Source organism: Scomber scombrus, chromosome 21, assembly GCF_963691925.1.
Source record: "Scomber scombrus chromosome 21, fScoSco1.1, whole genome shotgun sequence".
Lineage (NCBI taxonomy): Eukaryota > Metazoa > Chordata > Actinopteri > Scombriformes > Scombridae > Scomber > Scomber scombrus.
The window spans coordinates 25010537-25032266 of NC_084990.1; the positions used below are offsets into that span (position 1 = coordinate 25010537).

Sequence of the window (21730 nt, forward strand, 5' to 3'; positions counted from 1 at the left end):
GAACTATCTTACTGCTGCTCAGGACAGACGTCCTTTGATTCTAAAACTCTCCCTGCAGAGTCCAAACAGATTACTTTTACTTCATTCTCTGGTCTCTCCTGATTGAACTGTAATTATTAACACTGGTCTGAGGTAGGGATGCCCCCTGAAACCTGCTTCTGAACTGGAACCAGTATTAAACAGTTAAAAACCTGAGGTATTTTTAAGCTCAGTTCTTTTATCAGTACTTGAAGAAAACAAGGAGTGAGATTATTGGATGGTGAAATCTGGTTTTGGGTTCTGCTTGTTTCCATGGAGATATTATTGAGTTCATATTGTGACACTGTTGTAAACATTGTTGTTGATGTCAGCAAACTCTGTATTTTTGACTCTAATATATAAATACATTATAGTCCTGTTGTGGATTCATGACTTTCATTAACTATCGTTTTAATATAGTAATAATTTTATTATAATATAAAGAGCTGATAAGAGTATTAATGAAGAACCAGATCAATAAGAGGTATTGATAAGAGTAGTAGTATTGATGAAATCCTAATGAAACTGATCCCTAGTGTGAAGTCAGTACATCTGATCATGGTTCTGACACTGAGCTGACAGAGAGCAGCAAACTGCTCTGTTTACACTGTGTTAATACAAATGATTAAATACCATATACATACAGTATATTGTAACTCTAAACTGCTACTACTGCTGCTTTCTCTTGGAGTGTGAATATCCTTAAAGGTGCAGATTGTCTCAGTTTGAATCAATGAGCCTCCAGGAACAAGCTAACTTCTCTACCCTTTAGGATGCTGTCGTCCTGGATAAGTTTACAGTTCAGTCCAATGGAAACCACCAACTATCACTGTGACAGAGGAAGGAGAGTATTACTGTCAGAGATGATGTCACTGATGGACTTACCTGAGCAGGTGATTTCCATGATGAAGTAAGAGGAATATGATGATACACAGTCCCTCAGTGCAGATCCAGACTTTACACAGTCAGATCTGATCCTCCATACAGAAATACTGAATGGAGGATCAGATCCGACTTCAATTCTGCTTTGTGAAATAGCAGAGCCACAGTCCAGATATCTGCATATTACATCTGTTTCCTTTAGGGTCCAGTCAGGGTAACTCACTGGTCTCCACTCTCCCTGTTTCAGCTCCAGTGTACCTGCACAGCGACTGGCTCCTCCCACCAACCTGTAAGGCTCTGAACAGAAACAAGAGAGTCATCAGTAAAAGAATAAAGTGAGTTTCATTAGAACAGAAACAAGAGAGTCATCAGTAAAAGAATAAAGTGAGTTTCATTAGAACAGAAATGAAGACAAATCAAAGCTGCAGCTCCTCTTCTACCTGAGCAGGTGAGTCCAACAGCTTTACCAGGTGAGCAGGTTCTTCTAGCTGAGTCTGATCTTCTACAGTCCAGGAGAGCAGACTCATTGCCTCCACACTGGAACTCTTTGGTCCACATTGGAGCCTCCACTTCTCCATAGAGCGCCCCCTGGAGGACTAAAGGAGTCCCACAGTCAAGCTCCCTACAGACCACCTCTGCATCCTGCTGGTCAAAGTCAGCTTCACACACTGAGGACCACGACTGCTCAGACTTCACCTCCAGTCTGCCTGAACACAGACTAGTCCCATTCACCAGCCTGACAGAGTCTGGAGAGAGAGAGGACCGTCATTAGTTTCGGGAATATTTAACTGCAACATTCATACCAATAAAGCTGTTTCTGAATTTGAAAGTAACAACTGATGAAGAGAGAGAGCACATTCATACCCTGACTCAAGTCTTTATCTACAGAAAATATGTTACATTAATTGTAGGATCAGTTCAGTCCAATGGAAACCACCAACTATCACTGTGACAGAGGAAGGAAAATATTACTGTCAGAGATGATGTCACTGATGGACTTACCTGAACAGGTGATCTCCAAGATGGAGGAAGAAGAACCTGATGATGATGCACAGTCCATCAGTGCAGATCCAGGTTGAAGACACTCAGAGCTGATCCACCATACAGACATACGGTATGAGTGTACATTTCTGATTCCTGTAGAAACAGCAGAGCCACAATCCAGAGATCTACATATTGCATCTGCTTTCTTCAGGGTCCAGTCATAGAATTTTCCACCGACTGGTCTCCACTCTCCATATTTCAGCTCCAGTGTACCTGCACAGCGACTGGCTCCTCCCACCAACCTGACAGGATCTGAACAGAAACAAGAGAGTCATCAGTAAAAGAATAAAGTGAGTTTCATTAGAACAGAAATGAAGACAAATCAAAGCTGCAGCTCCTCTTCTACCTGAGCAGGTGAGTCCAACAGCTTTACCAGGTGAGCAGGTTCTTCTAGTTGAGTTTGATCTTCTACAGTCCAGGAGAGCAGACTCATTGCCTCCACACTGGAACTCTTTGGTCCACATTGGAGCCTCCACTTCTCCATAGAGCGCCCCCTGGAGGACTGAAGGAGCCCCACAGCCAAGATCCCTACAGACCACCTCTGCATCCTGCTGGTCAAAGTCAGCTTCACACACTGAGGACCACGTCTGCTCAGACTTCACCTCCAGTCTGCCTGAACACAGACTAGTCCCATTCACCAGCCTGACAGAGTCTGGAGAGAGAAAGGACCATCATTAGTTTTGGGAATATTTAACTTCCTCAGGATCATGGCGGCGCGCGGTTGTGCAGTCGGTCTTAGATCTACTGTTTTGTTCTTTTTTGTATGTATTTTGTTGATTCTGAAGTAATCCTGGCAGGCTCTGCCAAGTAAAGCTTGCGTATAGCCGTCCGGAGTTAATTATTTCGTAAATTACTATCGGTTTACGAAGTAGTTCTCCTGTTACAAGCTACTTTTAACAGACGCATAACACACCGGCGTATATCTACAGGCCACCAGGGTCTCCGTGGATTGTTGTCGGCTCCAACATGCGGCGTAGACAGCGTAGTGAGAGAAAGCAGAAGCGAGGCTGTCAAGCTGGATTGCTAACCAGGTTGAGGAAGCAGCCACACAAACCTCCACGCCTGAGCCTTTTTCTGGCCTACGTCAGATCCATCGCACACAAGATGAACGAACTGGAGCTCCGACAACTTTGTATGTGACGGTTGTGTGATGATTATGAGAGAAACCTGGCCTCAACCGCGATTCCTGAATCTGCCGTAAAGCTACCGGGACGCATTGCCCACCAACAGGACCAAAACAGAAACTCTGGTGGTGGAACTCATAATAATGGGGAAGCCATTATTTAGGGGAGTGAATCTCGTCTCATCACAGGAGCACCATTTGTTGTAACTGGTAATAACAGTCTCACTAAGAGAACCCTAAAATTGTAGGGATTTAGTAATCACTAGAACTAATGAACTCACTGCTGAGCACCAAAATGTAAGAACTAGCTCCACTAAGGAGGGACTACTATACTGTAGGTGATAGCCTTGCTACAAGGCAACCATACATGTAACAGTAGAAAGGAATGCATTTGGTTATTATTAATGACTAATAATTATCCTAAATAATTATTCATTATTAACAAGAAATGAAAGAATAATCAATTGTAATGATTAATTCAGGGCACCACCGGGAAAACCGTAAATAACCAAACTGTCTGATTAGCCTCACTCAGTCATATAATTAAGAAAAGGTGAAGGTGTGAAACTCTGAGCTCTGTCTATTTTGATCAGCCACTTGTCACAATAACATATGCACAATGATCACAAAAATGCTTCTCTTTAAAGCTAAAACACTGTATTATTAAAATGATTAATCAACAACTTAATCAATGAATATTTATACATTGCACTACCACTTTAACTAATAGACAAACAACAACAGATGTGTATGACTGCAAATAAACAGGTGTGTGTGTGTGTGTGTGTGTGTGTGTGTGTGTGTGTGTGTGTGTGTGTGTGTGTGTGTGTGTTGTGTGTGTGTGTAGGAGAGAAGAGGGATGTGTCTGTGTGCGTTTGGGCACAGGGAGAGAAAGGGTGTGTGTGTGTGGGGGGGGGTTCGAGCTGACGGACTCTGCAGTCTTGTCACACAAGAACAGGAACCAGGTCCGGGACCGTTTCCGCTGGACAAAGTGGCGCACGGTCGCTCACTCATGGTCACAGCTCCCAAACACACCGGCTCAACAGCACCCACGTAGAGAATGAATGAGGCTAGGATGTAGCTTAGCTTGTTTCCTATGCTGCCTCACTAACAGCAGAGGTATGGGATGTGAACATGTACGTGTGTGTGTGGTTAGTAAGACGAAGGGAGAAAGAAAGCAGACGACGATCAAGAGAAAGAAAGTAGCAAAGCTTGGTACACAGATAAACATGCACACAGCGTGGCGGCTGTGGACACGTATCACCTGATACTGACCGACAGCTTTTTATTTCTCTCACTCATGATGGCGCTAACCCACGAGCAAGCTAACTTGCTAACGGGTGTAGAGACGTGATTTTAAAGGAAATACAGTAGCTGGTCTGCCCACAGATATTGGCGACCCACGGCGGGGCCTGTGGTGGCTTTAACCGGTCTTTCCACACAGTAGGGCCACTTATTTCCTTTGCAAAAAGCACAGTAACACGAGGTCCTGGCCGATTAACAAACAGTTTAGCATGTTGCTATGACAAAAACTGTGAACAAAGAACAGCCGGTGAAGGCGCACACGCTTAGACAGCAAACCTAAACAACAGCAATAAAAAATAATACTCAGCTAGTATTATACACACAATAATAACTCCGCCCAGACAAAACCCCTTACTGTCCGTTGGTGGCGAGTGGTGCGTTTCTTCCGTTAGGAGGAAGTTCAGCTGTCCTCAAAGCGTCCGACCATTCATCGGCTAACGACGCTGATTTTCAGCTCTCTCTCAGTGGAAATCAGTCAGCTATTCGTGGGAGAAACATCCACGAGCTCTTCGTGGGGAAATCTTCCACAGCCTCAGAACAGGATTAATCCAGCGTTTAGTGGATAAATATTCAGTTCTTAATTAAGAAATGTTCACATATCGATGTCTAATCTCATTGTTATTTATCTCTGGAAAGAAAATGATTCAATTGCAGGTAAACAACAAAAATGAACCTTGTTTTACTCATTAAACAAAAGATATCAACAAAAATGTGTATTCTAATTGAGGGAAAGGTTAGGACACCCTACCCCCTAATAGCTAGTGTTACCCCCTTTGGCTGAAATAACTTCAGTGTAACGCTTCTTGTAGCCATCTACCAGTCTCTTACATCGATCTGAGGAAATTTTGTCCCACTCAACGCAGAATTCTTTCAGCTGTGAGATGTTTGAGGGGTTTTCTTGCATGTACAGCCCGTTCCCCACACTCCACAGCATCTCAATGGGATTAAGATCTGGGCTTTGACTCGGCCAGCCCAGGACTCTCCATTTCTTAGTTTTCAGCCAGTCCTTGGTGGATTTACTGGTATGTTTTGGGTCATTGTCATGTTGCAGGGTCCAGTTCCGCTTCAGCTTTAATTTTTTTACCGATGGTCTCACATGTTCCTCAAGCCATCTCTGATACACAGTAGAATTCATGGTGGATTCTATGATGGTGAGCTGGCCAGGTCCTGCTGCAGCAAAGCATCCCCAAACCATGACACTTCCACCTCCGTGCTTCACAGTTGGTATGAGGTTCTTTTCCTGGAATGCTGTATTTGGTTTACGCCAAACATGTCTTCTGTTCTGGTGTCCAAATAATTCAATTTTAGACTCATCTGTCCAAAGAACATTATTCCAGGAGTCCTGGTCTTTGTCTATGTTCTCTCTGCAACTTCAGTCTGGCCTTCAAGTTTTTTCTTAGAGAGCAAAGGTTTCCCCTCCTTGCACACCTCCCATGAAAATTAAACTTGTGTAGTCTCTTTCTGATTGTAGAGGCAAGCACTTTCACATCTACAGTAGCAAGAGTCTGCTGTAGGTCCCGTGATGACATTTTAGGGTTTTTGGAGACTTGCGGCCTGCTCTCGGGGTGAACTTGCTTGGACGGCCAGACCCCGGCATGTTGACAGATGTTTTGAATGTCCTCCACCTGTAGACTATTTTCCGGACAGTGGAATGGCTGATTTCAAACTTTTTTGAGATCTTTTTAAATCCCTTACCAGACTTATAAGCTGCTACAATCTTCTTTCTGAAGGCCTCAGACAGTTCTTTCGATCTCACCATGGGGCTCACTTTAACCTCAACAGTCAGGGGCACACCAAACTAAATGTCTGAGGTTTAAATACAGCAAACCTCCTTCAATGCTGAATAACAAGTTCAATAACACATGTTCTGATCATTTGCACCTGATGTGAAACACCTGTGTGTGACTTTAGCCATTTTAAGTGGGAATGAATGTGGGGGTGTCCTAATTTATTCCTCACCAGAAATTACATTTTACAGAAAGTTTTAAAAAGTATTTTCTTCAGTTTTAATGTTAAGTTATATTACTTGAATGTGTCAGTATTGTTAAAATAGATATTAAATATTCATATGTCCAAATATGTTTAAAAAAAACACACAGGCTTTCATAGGGTGTCTTAATTTTTTCACATGACTGTATATAAAGAGTGAAAAGAACCAAACCTAAAATTGAACCTTGTGAAACACATTTTGTGACTGGTAAAAACTCAGGTTTTTGGAACTGTGACAGAGGAAGGAAAATATTACTGTCAGATATGATGTCACTGATGATCTTACCTGAGCAAGTGAGCTCCAAGATGGAGGAAGAGGAATATGAGAACACACAGTCCCTCACATCAGAAGCAGAATGAAGCCAGTCAGATCTGAACCACCATGTAGATCTGCTTGAGGCTTCATCTCTGCTTCTTGTTGAAACAGCAGAGCCACAGTCCAAATATCTACATATTACATCTGCATCCTTCGGGATCCAGTCATAGTACCACACTGGTCTCCACTCTCCATATTTCACCTCCAGTGTACCTGCACAGCGACTGGCTCCTCCCACCAACCTGACAGGCTCTGAACAGAAACAAGAGAGTCATCAGTAAAAGAATAAAGTGAGTTTCATTAGAACAGAAACAAGAGAGTCATCAGTAAAAGAATAAAGTGAGTTTCATTAGAACAGAAATGAAGACAAATCAAAGCTGCAGCTCCTCTTCTACCTGAGCAGGTGAGTCCAACAGCTTTACCAGGTGAGCAGGTTCTTCTAGCTGAGTCTGATCTTCTACAGTCCAGGAGAGCAGACTCATTGCCTCCACACTGGAACTCTTTGGTCCACATTGGAGCCTCCACTTCTCCATAGAGCGCCCCCTGGAGGACTGAAGGAGCCCCACAGTCAATCTGCCTACAGACCACCTCTGCATCCTGCTGGTCAAAGTCAGCTTCACACACTGAGGACCACGACTGCTCAGACTTCACCTCCAGTCTGCCTGAACACAGACTAGTCCCATTCACCAGCCTGACAGAGTCTGGAGAGAGAGAGGACCATCATTAGTTTTGGGAATATTTAACTGCAACATTCATACCAATAAAGCTTTTTCTGAATTTGAAAGCAACATCTGATAAAGAGAGAGAGCACATTCATACCCTGACTCAAGTCTTTATCTAGAGAAATATTTAAATAAGATAGATTGTATTTATGTCCCGGACATGTTACTGGGAAGGAACGTCTCTGTACCCCGGACATTGAGCTGCTAGCAGTGGGAATGCGCCCGTATTATTTACCGAGGGACTTGACGTCCACCATTGTTATCGTTGTTATCCTGTCAGCTGATGCAGCGGTAGCCTGTGAAGCCATCAGCTCCACCGCTGCTAAACTACAGACTGAATACCCGGATGCATTCATGGTTATTACAGGTGATTTTAATCATGCTTCACTGGACAAAACTTTAAATAACTTTCACCAGTATATTGACTGCCCCACCAGAGACAATAAAACGTTGCATCAATCAATCGTTGCGATGTTTTGGGAATATTTAACTGCAACATTCATACCAATAAAGATTATTTATTGGTATTGAGAAGAGTATTGATGAAGAACCAGATCAATAAGAGGTATTGATAAGAGTAGTAGTATTGATAAAATCCTAATGAAACTGATTCCTAGTGTGAAGTCAGTACATCTGATCATGGTTCTGACACTGAGCTGACAGAGAGCAGCAAACTGCTCTGTTTACACTGTGTTAATACAAATGATTAAATACCATATACATACAGTATATTGTAACTGTAAACTGCTACTACTGCTGCTTTCTCTTGTAGTGTGAAGATCCTTAAAGGTGCAGATTGTCTCAGTTTGAATCAATGAGCCTCCAGGAACAAGCTAACTTCTCTACCCTTTAGGATGCTGTCGTCCTGGATAAGTTTACAGTTCAGTCCAATGGAAACCACCAACTATCACTGTGACAGAGGAAGGACAATATTACTGTCAGAGATGATTTCACTGATGGACTTACCTGAGCAGGTGATTTCCATGATGAAGTAAGAGGAATATGATGATGCACAGTCCCTCAGTGCAGATCCAGACTGAACACAGTCAGAACTGATGCTCCATAGAGATCTGTATGAGTATTCATTTCTGCTGCTTATTGAAAGAGCAGAGCCACAGTCCAGATGTCTGCATATTATAGCGGCTTCCTTCAGGGTCCAGACAGAGTAACTCACTGGTCTCCACTCTCCATGTTTCATCTCCAGTGTACCTGCACAGCGACTGGCTCCTCCCACCAACCTGACAGGCTCTGAACAGAAACAAAAGAGTCATCAGTGAAAGTATAAAGTGAGTTTTATTAGAACAGAAATGAAGACAAATCAAAGCTGCAGCTCCTCTTCTACCTGGTGAGCAGGTGAGTCCAACAGCTTTACCAGGTGAGCAGGTTCTTCTAGCTGAGTCTGATCTTCTACAGTCCAGGAGAGCAGACTCATTGCCTCCACACTGGAACTCTTTGGTCCACATTGGAGCCTCCACTTCTCCATAGAGCGCCCCCTGGAGGACTAAAGGAGTCCCACAGCCAAGCTCCCTACAAACCACCTCTGCATCCTGCTGGTCAAAGTCAGGTTCACACACTGAGGACCACGACTGCTCAGACTTCACCTCCAGTCTGCCTGAACACAGACTAGTCCCATTCACCAGCCTGACAGAGTCTGGAGAGAGAGAGGACCATCATTAGTTTTGGGAATATTTAACTGCAACATTCATACCAATAAAGCTTTTTCTGAATTTGAAAGCAACATCTGATAAAGAGAGAGAGCACATTCATACCCTGACTCAAGTCTTTATCTAGAGAAATATTTAAATAAGATAGATTGTATTTATGTCCCGGACATGTTACTGGGAAGGAACGTCTCTGTACCCCGGACATTGAGCTGCTAGCAGTGGGAATGCGCCCGTATTATTTACCGAGGGACTTCACGTCCACCATTGTTATCGTTGTTATCCTGTCAGCTGATGCAGCGGTAGCCTGTGAAGCCATCAGCTCCACCGCTGCTAAACTACAGACTGAATACCCGGATGCATTCATGGTTATTACAGGTGATTTTAATCATGCTTCACTGGACAAAACTTTAAATAACTTTCACCAGTATATTGACTGCCCCACCAGAGAGAATAAAACGTTGCATCTTCTGTATGCCAATGCCATTGATGCATATGACGCCATGTTGATATTAAAAATAATAAAACAGTAAATTAAACAAAACAAAATTATATATATATATATATATGTATGTAAACTGTACAGTCCATGGAACCGTCCATTGTGAGTGTGGGTGCGTAGGTTGTGGGATTTTTGGGAATTCAACAATCTGACGGCTTAGTGAAAGAATCTGTCGCAGAATCTGGCTGTTCTGCTACGAATGCTGCAAAACCTCTTGCCAAAGGCCAGTAGGGAGAACAGTCCATGGTGGGGGTGGGAGGGGTCTTGTATGATGTTGTGAGCTCTGGTCACTCAGCGTTTTGTGCAATGTCCTGGATGGGAGGAAATGAAGTCCCAATGATCTTCTCCGCTGCCCTCACCACTATTTGCAGGGACTTCCAATCTGAAGCACTGCAGGCTCCCAACCACACAGAGATGCAGCTGTTCAGTATGCTCTCTATTGTAACTCTGTAAAAAGTGGTCAGGATGGCAGGGGGGAGGTGTGCTCTCCTCATTGGGAGTAAAAAGTGCAGGCACTGCAGAGCTCCCTTTACAAGAGCTTCAGTGTGAAGACACCAGGACATAGTGTCTGTTATCTGCACCCCGAGGAACGTGGTGCTGTTATTTACCTCCACTGGCCTGTTGTTGATGAGGAGTGGTGTGTGACTGTGCTGGTTCCTCCTGAAGTCAACATCTATGTCCTTGGTTTTTACGACATTCAGGACCAGGTTGTTTGTATTGCACCAGTCCACCAGTTGGTTCACCTCCTCTCTGTAGGCCAGGTCATTGTTGTCCCGGATGAGGCCCACTGCTGTTGTTTCGTCTGCATACTTCACAATGTGTGATTAGTAGTGGACCTGGCTCAGTAGTCATGGGTCATCAGAGTGAAGAGCAGTGGACTGAGGGGAGCCAGTGCTCAGGAAGACGACACTGGAGACAGATTGGGCTCGTTGGTGAGGAAGTCCAGCAGCCAGTTACACATAGGGTTGCTGAAACCCAGGGGGCCCAGTTTGCTTTCCAAATGTTGTGGGATGATGGTGTTGAACGCTGAGCTGAAGTCCACAAACAGCATTCGCATATGTGTGTTCTTCTTCTCTAAATGTGCCAAGCTCAGATGTAGTGCGGAGGAAATGGTGTACTCTATGGAGTGATTAGGGCGGTAAGCAAACTGGAACGAATCGAATATGGGGGGCGGGTCTGGAGACACTACAGTTCTTCACAAGCCTCTCAAAGCACCTTATCATGAGACATGTTATTGTGGCTTTTTTGGGCACTGGTATGATGGTAGCAGTTGAAACATGATGGTACAACAGGCTTGTTCAATGAAATGTTGAAGATGTCTGTGAGAACCCGAGCCAGCTGGTCAGCACATTCCCTGAGCACCTGTCCTCGGTCAGGGCCTGCAGCTTTTTGTAAATTCACTCTTCTCAGGGTCCTTCAGACATCAGATGTGTCGAAATTAAGTGCCTGCTCATCAGGATGAGGAATAGCTTTTCTCACAGGAGTGTTGTTAAGTTCCCTTAAACCTCCCAAATTATCTATTTAGCTTGTTGAGGATGTTTGTATTGTTCATACAGGGTGGAGGAGCAGCTTTATAGTCTGTAGTGGCTTGGATACCCTGCCACGTGCATCTGGTGTTCATAGGGTCAAAGAAGAAATTCAGTATCTTCTGACTATAGACACGCCTTGCTGCTCTTATGGCACGGTTGAGGATGGCTCTTGCTGTTCTGAGCACCACCATGTCTAAAGCTTTAAAGGCGTCATACCGTGCGTTGAGGATTCTACGTACCTCCTTAGTCATCGAGGGTTTCTCGTTGGCCCGTATGGTGATGTTCTTGATGACACAGACATCTTCCATGCAATTCTGAATATAAGCAGTCACAGACTCAGCATACTCCTCCACGCTTGTGTGTTGATTATCAGTTGCAGCTACCTTGAACATGTCCCAGTCAGTGCACTCAAAGCAGTCCTATAATGCTTCCATAGTTCCTACAGGCCAGACCCTCACCTGCATAACAGTGGGGTTTTCTCTGATTAGCAGTGGCTTGTATGCAGGAATAAGCATCACAGAGAGATGGTCTGAGGAGCCGAGGTGGGGGCGGGGTGCTGCCTTAAATGCCTTCTTGATGTTCGTGTAGGCTAGATCCAGTGTATTGTCTCCCATAGTTGCAAATCCACATACTGATGGAAGTGAGGGAGAACTGTTTTCATTTTGGCCTGATTGCAGTCCCCTGCCACAATGAAAACACTGTCTGGATGAGTATTTTAAAAGTCACTGATGGAACGGTAGAGAACATTCAGGGCTTCTTTAAAGTTTGTGTAAAGTGAATTCAGCCTTTTTCTTCTAAACACATTAAATAGTTCATAAATGTATTTCTCAAAAATGTGTAAAAAGCATTTCAAACATTTAGATAGCATAAACCCGCCCTGCTGCTGTAGCGGTATTAATACATTCAGGGCACACTACTACTACAGTCTACAGTTAGCTGAGTTAGCCACCGAGTTAGCCGCCGAGCTAGCAGCGTAGCTAGAAGCTAGCAGAAAGCTTTCAGCCATACCGTCCATGTTTCTGGTAGAGGTGGTGACTTTGATTGACAGGTGGTAGGGGGCGCGGCTTCAGCGGACTCGGCGGGAACGCCCACAGCGTTTGGCAGAAGAGAAAGAGGCTCATTTTTACACAACTTTGAAGCCTAATTTCATATATTTGCCAATTTTTTTAATCATTCACATTTGGCAGGCTGGTTAACAACACACTTTTCTGTGGTATGTCAAACTCATATTTATTCTTACTTTACACAGACTTTAACATTTGCACTGGGGGAAATGTACACTGCTGTCATGGTATTAACAGTAAATTCCAATGGAAACCACCAACTATCACTGTGACAGAGGAAGGAAAATATTACTGTCAGAGATGATGTCACTGATGGACTTACCTGAACAGGTGATCTCCAAGATGGAGGAAGAGGAATCTGATGATGATACACAGTCCCTGCGTGCAGATCCAGAATAAAGACAGTCAGATCTGAAGACCCATGCAGATCTGTCTGCGTCTAACTTTCTGCTTCCTGTTGAAACAGTAGAGCCACAGTCCAAATATCCACACATTACATCTGCTTCCTTCAGGGTCCAGTCGGAGGAACTCACTGGTCTCCACTCTCCCTGTTTCATCTCCAGTGTACCTGCACAGCGACTGGCTCCTCCCACCAACCTGACAGGCTCTGAACAGAAACAAGAGAGTCATCAGTAAAAGTATAAAGGGAGTATCATTAGAACAGAAACAAGAGAGTCATCAGTAAAAGAATAAAGTGAGTTTCATTAGAACAGAAATGAAGACAAATCAAAGCTGCAGCTCCTCTTCTACCTGAGCAGGTGAGTCCAACAGCTTTACCAGGTGAGCAGGTTCTTCTAGCTGAGTTTGATCGTTCACAGTCCAGGAGAGCAGACTCATGGCCTCCACAGTGGAACTTTTTGGTCCACATTGGAGCCTCCACTTCTCCATGGAGCGCCCCCTGGAGGACTGAAGGAGCCCCACAACCAAGCTCCTTACAGACCACCTTTGCATCCTGCTGGTCAAAGTCAGCTTCACACACTGAGGACCACGATTGCTCAGACTTCACCTCCAGTCTGCCTGAACACCGACTAGTCCCATTCACCAGCCTGACAGAGTCTGGAGAGAGAGAGGACCTTCATTAGTTTTGGGAAGATTTAACTGCAACATTCATACCAATTAAACTTTTACTGAATTTAAAAGGAACAACTGGTAAAGAGAGAGAGCACATTCATACCCTGACTCAAGTCTTTATCTACAGAACATAGTTCATGTTATTTGTACGATTTTAAAATGTCTTATTCAGGCACCATCTTGTGGTAGAATTTTTATTTTCTCTACTGAATCTTTATTTTAGCAGGAAAACCTCATTAATGGTTAATCATGGTTCTGACACTGAGCTGACAGAGAGCAGCAAACTGCTCTGTTTACACTGTGTTAATACAAATGATTAAATACCATATACATACAGTATATTGTAACTCTAAACTGCTACTACTGCTGCTTTCTTTTGTAGTGTGAATATCCTTAAAGGTGCAGATTGTCTCAGTTTGAATCAATGAGCCTCCAGGAACAAGCTAACTTCTCTACCCTTTAGGATGCTGTCGTCCTGGATAAGTTTACAGTTCAGTCCAATGGAAACCACCAACTATCACTGTGACAGAGGAAGGAGAATATTACTGTCAGAGATGATGTCACTGATGGACTTACCTGAGCAGGTGAGCTCCACTATGGAGGAAGATGAACGTGATGATACACAGTCCATCAGGGAAGATTCAGACAGAAAACAGTCAGATCTGATCCACCATACAGATCTGTGTGAGGCTTCATTTCTGCTTCCTATTGAAACAGCAGAGCCACAGTCCAAATATCTACATAGTACGTCTGCTTTCTTCAGGGTCCAGTCAGAGTAACTCACTGGTCTCCACTCTCCATGTTTCAGCTCCAGTGTACCTGCACAGCGACTGGCTCCTCCCACCAACCTGACAGGCTCTGAACAGAAACAACAGAGTCATCAATAAAGGAATAAAGTGAGTTTCATTAGAACCGAAACAAGAGAGTCATCAGTAAAATAATAAAGTGAGTTTCATTAGAACAGAAACAAGAGAGTCATCAGTAAAATATTGCTTAATAGGACTAGATTTTACAATCCCTAATGATTCAGCTCAGCACTTTCCTTGAAAGGGTTGTGAGATGTCTTCTTGGTTGGATTGGGTTTGGCGATGAACGATTAGTGATGTTTCCTCCCATGCAACACATCTTCAGTTGTTTACCCCAGCTTCATTGGGTGTTTCGACCATTTATCACAAGACACCCTCAGCTGAGGCACGCCCACTGCAGGCTGATCAGACCTGGGTGTGTGCCGCATTGGACTAAGTGGTCATTTGGCTCCCCACCCTGTCTCCTTTCTTCTCAGCCACAGCCAGTGACTGCTCTTCTCAGCGACTGTGGCAAGTTCTTTGATGGTCTTCCACTGGCCCTCTGATGCCAACTTCCTTCAGGAGCCTTATTGTGGAACTAGCAAAAAAGCCCCTGCAGCCCACCTCTACAGGGCACACCTTCACACTCCATCCCTGTTTCTCTGCTTAAGCTGCCAGGTTGGCGTAGCGCAGCTTTTTCCTTTCATATGCCTCATCGGTGGTATCTTCCCAAGGGACCATCAGCTCAAAGATGAAGGCACTTCGGCAGGACTTGGACTCGAAAACCAGATCTGGGCGCAGGTTGGTCACAGCAACTTCTGAAAGGAAGGTGAGTCTTTTGCTTAGGTTGACATGCATTTCCTAGTCCCTAGCTGCACTTAATGGGCCTGAGTCTGATGGTGAGTTGTTGGTCCCCAGTTTCTCCCCTTCCCCGATTAAGGATTTTGTCTGTGGGAAGGTAGTCTGGGCAGTTGGTGGAATGGTATTGGTTGTGGCTCTCTTGTGCTCAATTGCAGAGGCTAAGCATTTCAGCACTTGATTGTGCCTTCAGGTGTATCTTCCTTGGGTCAGGCAGATCTTACAACCCACTAGGATGTGTTTGAGGGTTGCTGGGGCTGCACACAGGAGGAATGCTGGGTCCTCTCCGAACCAGAGATGTAGGTTTGTTGGAGAGGGAAGTACATCGTATGTGGCTCTGATTATGAAACTTAGCCTGTTCGATTCCATGTTCCGCAGCTCCCTCCAGGTTATTTTCCTTTTCTCTATGCTTTTGCTATGCCATTTGCTATGCTTGGGAGACTGCTCTGGCACACCTGGCTGCTTCCTCCTGGCATCGCACCTCCTCCACCACCATGTGTCCTCATTAAGTTGGAGTACCTTTTTGCCATGTGGGTGCTGTTGTTCCTAGCCCAAAGCCTCCTCTGCCGTGTTGGACGTGCCCCATGATGTCCCGGTGACTGAGGGGCAGCCTGTGCATCAGCCACTGCAGCTTGAGGCTTCTTCCCCATTACCACGGTGGGTGCAGCATCTCGTACCAAGGGGTCCCGGGACTCGGTGAGTGTCATCTCCAGTCGTGCTTTGGCACATTTATACTCCTCCACCAGGCTTGAAATAGGCAGGGAGAGGGCTCTGTTCCCATACAGCCCCACACTGCTCAGGCATCTTGGCAGGCCAAGCAGCTTCCTCAATTGAGCATTCACCAGTCTCTCCAGTCGATTGGCATGGGATATAGCAACCTCGTAGATGGTTATTGGCCATACAAGACAAGGCAGGAGACCAAATTGGAAGCACCACAACTTCAACTTCCCTGGAAGAGCAGATCTGTTGATTTGGTTGAGGCCGCTTATTGTATCCTGCCTAAGTTCTTCCAACTGCTCAGCATCTTTGAGGGCTGCATTGTACCAACGTCCAAGGCTTTTGATGGGTTTCTCCAGGATCATTGGTATTTGCTCTCCACTGATGCAGAACCTTTCATTGATGAGTTGGCCTTTGACAATGGAGATGCTGTGAGATTTGCTGGATTTATCCTCCATTCGGGCCCAGTGGATGTTTTTCTGGAGTTTATCCAGCAGGCGTTTGGTGCATGGCTTTGTTGTTGTTATAGTCACCATATCATCCATATATGCCCTGATTGGGGGAAGACGTAGCCCATTCTCCAAGCGTTCACCTCCAACCAACCACTGTGATGCTCGAATAATCATCTCCATTGCCATAGTGAATGCCAGGGGAGAAATAGTGCAGCCTTTCCATTATTCCGATTTCCAGGTGTTGCCAGGTAGTGGTGCTGTCCTGTGTTGTGACGCAGAACTGAAGGTCTTGGAAGTAACCTTTGACCAGCTTTGTTATGCCCTCTGGGACATGGAAGAAATTGAACGCCGTCCAAAGTATCTCGTGTTGCACTGACACGAAGGCATTGGCAAGATCTAGGAAGACCACATGCAGGTCTTTCTTTTCCTTCTTGGCTGTTTGTACTTGGTGCCAGATGATGTTTGCATGTCCCAGCCATCCTGAAAAGCCACCTATCCCGGCCTTCTGTACTGAGGTGTCTACAAGGTTGTTTTTCAACAAGAAGGCTGATAGTCTTTGTGCCACAACACTAAAGAACGTTTTTCCTTCCACATTCAGGAGACAGATCTGGCGGAACTAGCTGATGGTTGAGGAGTTATTCTCCTTTGGAATCAAGATCCCTCTTGCCCTTTGCCATGCCTTTGGTATGATGACTTTATTCCAAGCCACCTTCATTTGGTGCTAGAGGTACTTCAAGACACCAGGAGTGTTCTTATAAACCCTATGGAAACCTATGGAATGCCGTTGGGCCCAGGGGCTGATGCCGACCTCGCCCGCTTAACTGTGTTCTCCACATTCTCCATGTAGGGGGCCTTGTATCCATTTGATGTAATGGTGGTTGGATTGGTGGCATGTCATCCAGAATAGTGGCAGGCACTTGCCTCCGATTGTCGGAATAGGTGTTTTTCAGGTGCTCCTCCAGTTTCCTTACAGGTATTTTTAGGGTCCTGGTTTTCTCTTTGACAAACAGGCTTTTGGCGAACTTGTATGGATATTTGTAGAAAGCAGCCCTCGATCGCTCTTTCTTCTCTCGTTGTTTCCTTGAACACTCTGCTCTTCGCAACACTGCTAGGCGCTGCCTGATGTCGCTCTGGAGTGCCTCAAGACCATCCTTTTTCCACGTCTGTGGCCTTCTTCCACTGCTTTCTCAGCAATTTCCTGCTGTCTTCTGGACTTGCACTGAGCTGATGGTTCCTTTGTCGTTCTTGGGTTCTTACTTCTCACCCCGAATCTCTGTAGATGATCTCTCCCATCTTCTCCATTCTTCTTTCCATATCTCCTTTCAGACCTTCTACGAGCCGAACAAGGTCTGTGTCGATGGTTACCCACTCTTTTTTCTGGCAGGATTTAGGCCACATGATCTGAGGCTTACGCCCATCCATCCTCCATTCTACAACTGGCTGTAGCTGAGTGGGCTCTGGGCTCAGACTAATAATAGACTTGTGCTAGATTGAGCTTTTTCTGGGGTTCTGATACCCTGTGGGCTGTGGTGCTTGTCCTGCCACTGGGCTTCACTCAACTTACTTTTCCTACCTCTAAGGAAGAACTGGTCAATGCGAGGCCCCTCAGTAAGCTCTCTCAGGCACCTTTTCCTGCCCTGATGGATCGTGACACCCTTCTCTGATGTTATTTTTTGCCAGCCACAATTGCAGGTTTGTAGTGAGTGACCTGCCAGTGCAATTGTTCTATTTACCTGCCGTGCTGATCATTTGAATCGTTGTCATTTCCGTTCCGCTGTACGTTCCAAATAAAGTGAGTTTCATTAGAACAGAAACAACAGAGTCATCAGTAAAAGAATAAAGTGAGTTTCATTAGAACAGAAACAAGAGAGTCATCAGTAAAAGAATAAAGTGAGTTTCATTAGAACAGAAATGAAGACAAATCAAAGCTGCAGCTCCTCTTCTACCTGAGCAGGTGAGTCCAACAGCTTTACCAGGTGAGCAGGTTCTTCTAGCTGAGTCTGATCTTCTACAGTCCAGGAGAGCAGACTCATGGCCTCCACACTGGAACTCTTTGGTCCACATTGGAGCCTCCACTTCTCCATAGAGCGCCCCCTGGAGGACTGAAGGAGTCCCACAGCCAAGCTCCCTACAGACCACCTCTGCATCCTGCTGGTCAAAGTCAGCTTCACACACTGAGGACCACGACTGCTCAGACTTCACCTCCAGTCTGCCTGAACACAGTCTAGACCCATTCACCAGCCTGACAGAGTCTGGAGAGAGAGAGGACCATCATTAGTTTTGGGAATATTTAACTGGAATATTCATACCAATAAAGCTTTTTCTGAATTAGAAAATAACAACTGATAAAGAGAGAGAGCACATTCATACCCTGACTCAAGTCTTTATCCACAGAAAATATTTTATGTTATTTCTTGTGGTAGCATGAAGAATGACACTGGTGGACAACAATGCATGATATCAGAAAATAAAGAAGATGTATAAGTTTAAAAGGAGGAGTTTTGTGGATTCATGACTTTCGTTAATTATAATATTAATATAGTAATAATTTTATGACAATTAAAAAGAGCCGATGAGAGTATTGATGAAGAACTGGATCAATAAGAGGTATTGATAAGAGTAGTAGTATTGATAAAATCCTAATGAAACTGATCCCTAGTGTGAAGTCAGTACATCTGATCATGGTTCTGACACTGAGCTGACAGAGAGCAGCAAACTGCTCTGTTTACACTGTGTTAATACAAATGATTAAACACCATATACATACAGTATATTGTAACTCTAAACTGCTACTACTGCTGCTTTCTCTTGTAGTGTGAATATCCTTAAAGGTGCAGATTGTCTCAGTTTGAATCAATGAGCCTCCAGGAACAAGCTAACTTCTCTACCCTTTAGGATGCTGTCGTCCTGGATAAGTTTACAGTTCAGTCCAATGGAAACCACCAACTATCACTGTGACAGAGGAAGGACAATATTACTGTCAGAGATGAAGTCACTGATGGACTTACCTGAGCAGGTGATCTCCAAGATGGAGGACGATAAATATGATGATGATACACAGCTCCTCCGTGCAGATCCAGAACGAAGACAGTCAGAACTGATCACCCATACAGGTCTGTCTGAGTCTAGCCTTCTGCTTCTTGTTGAAACAGCAGAGCCACAGTCCAGATTTCTACATATTGCATCTGCTTCATTCAGGGTCCAGTCAGAGTATCTTAATGGTCTCCACACTCCCTCTTTCACCTCCAGTGTACCTGCACAGCGACTGGCTCCTCCCACCAATCTGAAAGGCTCTGAACAGAAACAAGAGAGTCATCAGTAAAAGAATAAAGTGAGTTTCATTAGAACAGAAACAAGAGAGTCATCAGTAAAAGAATAAAGTGAGTTTCATTAGAACAGAAATGAAGACAAATCAAAGCTGCAGCTCCTCTTCTACCTGAGCAGGTGAGTCCAACAGCTTTACCAGGTGAGCAGGTTCTTGTAGCTGAGTTTGATCGTTCACAGTCCAGGAGAGCAGACTCATTGCCTCCACACTGGAACTCTTTGGTCCACATTGGAGCCTCCACTTCTCCATAGAGTGCCCCCTGGAGGACTAAAGAAGTCCCACAGTCAAGCTCCCTACAGACCACATCTGCATCCTGCTGGTCAAAGTCAGCTTCACACACTGAGGACCACGACTGCTCAGACTTCACCTCCAGTCTGCCTGAACACAGACTAGTCCCATTCACCAGCCTGACAGAGTCTGGAGAGAGAGAGGACCGTCATTAGTTTTGGGAATATTTAACTGCAACATTCATACCAATAAAGCTTTTTAATTGGTATCGATAAAGAACCGGATCAATAAGAGGTATTGATAAGAGTAGTAGTATTGATAAAATCCTAATGAAACTGATCCCTAGTGTGAAGTCAGTACATCTGATCATGGTTCTGACACTGAGCTGACAGAGAGCAGCAAACTGCTCTGTTTACACTGTGTTAATACAAATGATTAAATACCATATACATACAGTATACTGTAACTCTAAACTGCTACTACTGCTGCTTTCTCTTGTAGTGTGAATATCCTTAAAGGTGCAGATTGTCTCAGTTTGAATCAATGAGCCTGTAGCATACGGCTTTATGCCACAACATAGGAAGGTCACGACAGTGTGACGTCATGGCCGTAAAGTGTGATGCAGTGAGTTCAGTAGATGAATGGCCGCTGATGTAAATAAAGACACAGTGAGCATACAGTCGTTGTCCGTGAATTATTGGACATAACATTGGCGACAAGGATGGAGCTTCCTTTTTTTACCTCTGCCTTCGTTCCTCGCTCTGCCTGGTACGCCACCGATCCCGTGGTTCCGCTGGCATGAGTCTTTCCAGACATTCATAGCGGCTATCGGGTTACCCGAGGCTGACGATGTGCGGCTAAAGGCCACGTTGATCCAAAGCCTAGGTAGCAAGGGACAGCGCATCTTCCGCACTCTGAGACCCGCTAAAACGTATGCGGACTGTGTCACCTTACTAGCCGGACATTTCGCTGCTCCACAGAGCGTTATGGTACAGCGGATCGTCTTCCGCCAGCGCGGGCAGCGGCCGGGTGAGTCGGTCCACCACTACGTAACCGACCTCTGGTGTCTGGCTAGCCTCTGTAAGTTCGGCAATTTAGAAGAGGAGATGATACGAGACCAGCTAGCAGAGCACACGACCGACCCCAAACTGTGGGAGAAACTGTTCATGTCGCTGGACGACCTGCCGCTGTCGAGGGCAGTGGTAATGGCCTTGCAGCTCGAGTCTGCTGCTTTGTTAGCATCGCGGCTAGCGGCCTCAGACCCGGCCCCCTCGCAGTCTGCTCCGCTGGCACAGACAGTGGCCCTAACAGCTCAGCTCTCCGAGCCCACTTCCCCTCAGGATAACCTCGAGGTAAATGTCGCGGGTCGCCAGGGCACTGCAGCACGCCGCCGTTGTGGAAACTGCGGTTCTTCTTCCCACCCCACACGCGCACCTGTCTGCCCGGCCACAGGACAGAGGTGCCAATGCTGTGGTAAACTGAATCACTTCTCCAAAGTGTGCCGCTCTGCACCCGTCCCCACAAACCCCTGACTCCGCTCGTCCTGTCCTTCCTGTCTGTGGATGGTGGCCCGACCACCATCCATTCTGTGGGCTTCAGCGCCAAGCCATTTACGTTGTGCACGGTGGAGCTGGACGGTGTGTGCAACCAGAGAGATCTGATCTGAACCAAGCCAGAGGGATGTCAGTGATTCCAATGGAGGCTAACCTGTCCAGGAGTATTGTTATGTCCAATAATGCACGGACAACGACTGTATGCTCACTGTGTCTTTATTTACATCAGCGCCCATTCATACACTGAACACAACTGAATAATGCTTTACGGCAATGACGTCACACTGTCGTGACTTTCCTATGTTGCGGCATACAGCCGTATGCTACAAGTATGACATGAGAAACGGTGTCGAAAGCAACTGTCAGAGATGATGTCACTGATGGACTTACCTGAGCAGGTGAGCTCCCGGATATGATTAGAAGAATCTGATGATACACAGTCCATCAGTGCAGATCCAGACCGAACACAGTCTGGTCTGAGCCTCCATACAGACATCTTTGGGACCTCATATCTGCTTCTTGTTAAAAGAGCAGAGCCACAGTCCAGATATCTACACATGACATTTGCTTCCTTCAGGGTCCAGAC

General features: G+C 45.3%; 1 protein-coding gene across 1 annotated transcript in view; it reads right to left on the reverse strand.

Moving 5' to 3' along the window:
- The window catches only part of LOC134003175 (scavenger receptor cysteine-rich type 1 protein M130-like), a 29509-nt gene extending 7905 nt beyond the window's left edge, over nucleotides 1-21604 (reverse strand). The window contains exons 1-14 of the mRNA XM_062442303.1: nucleotides 21535-21604; nucleotides 19475-19780; nucleotides 19047-19331; nucleotides 17985-18290; nucleotides 16448-16455; nucleotides 13803-14082; nucleotides 8742-9050; nucleotides 8366-8647; nucleotides 7073-7378; nucleotides 6648-6929; nucleotides 2291-2596; nucleotides 1903-2196; nucleotides 1341-1646; nucleotides 904-1197 (exon numbers count right to left, since the gene is read on the reverse strand). Coding sequence (XP_062298287.1) covers nucleotides 904-1197; nucleotides 1341-1646; nucleotides 1903-2196; nucleotides 2291-2596; nucleotides 6648-6929; nucleotides 7073-7378; nucleotides 8366-8647; nucleotides 8742-9050; nucleotides 13803-14082; nucleotides 16448-16455; nucleotides 17985-18290; nucleotides 19047-19331; nucleotides 19475-19780; nucleotides 21535-21589 — 3619 coding nt within the window. The 5' untranslated portion in view covers nucleotides 21590-21604. The remainder of the gene's footprint in view (nucleotides 1-903; nucleotides 1198-1340; nucleotides 1647-1902; nucleotides 2197-2290; nucleotides 2597-6647; nucleotides 6930-7072; nucleotides 7379-8365; nucleotides 8648-8741; nucleotides 9051-13802; nucleotides 14083-16447; nucleotides 16456-17984; nucleotides 18291-19046; nucleotides 19332-19474; nucleotides 19781-21534) is intronic.
- Between the last annotated feature and the right edge of the window lie 126 nt (nucleotides 21605-21730).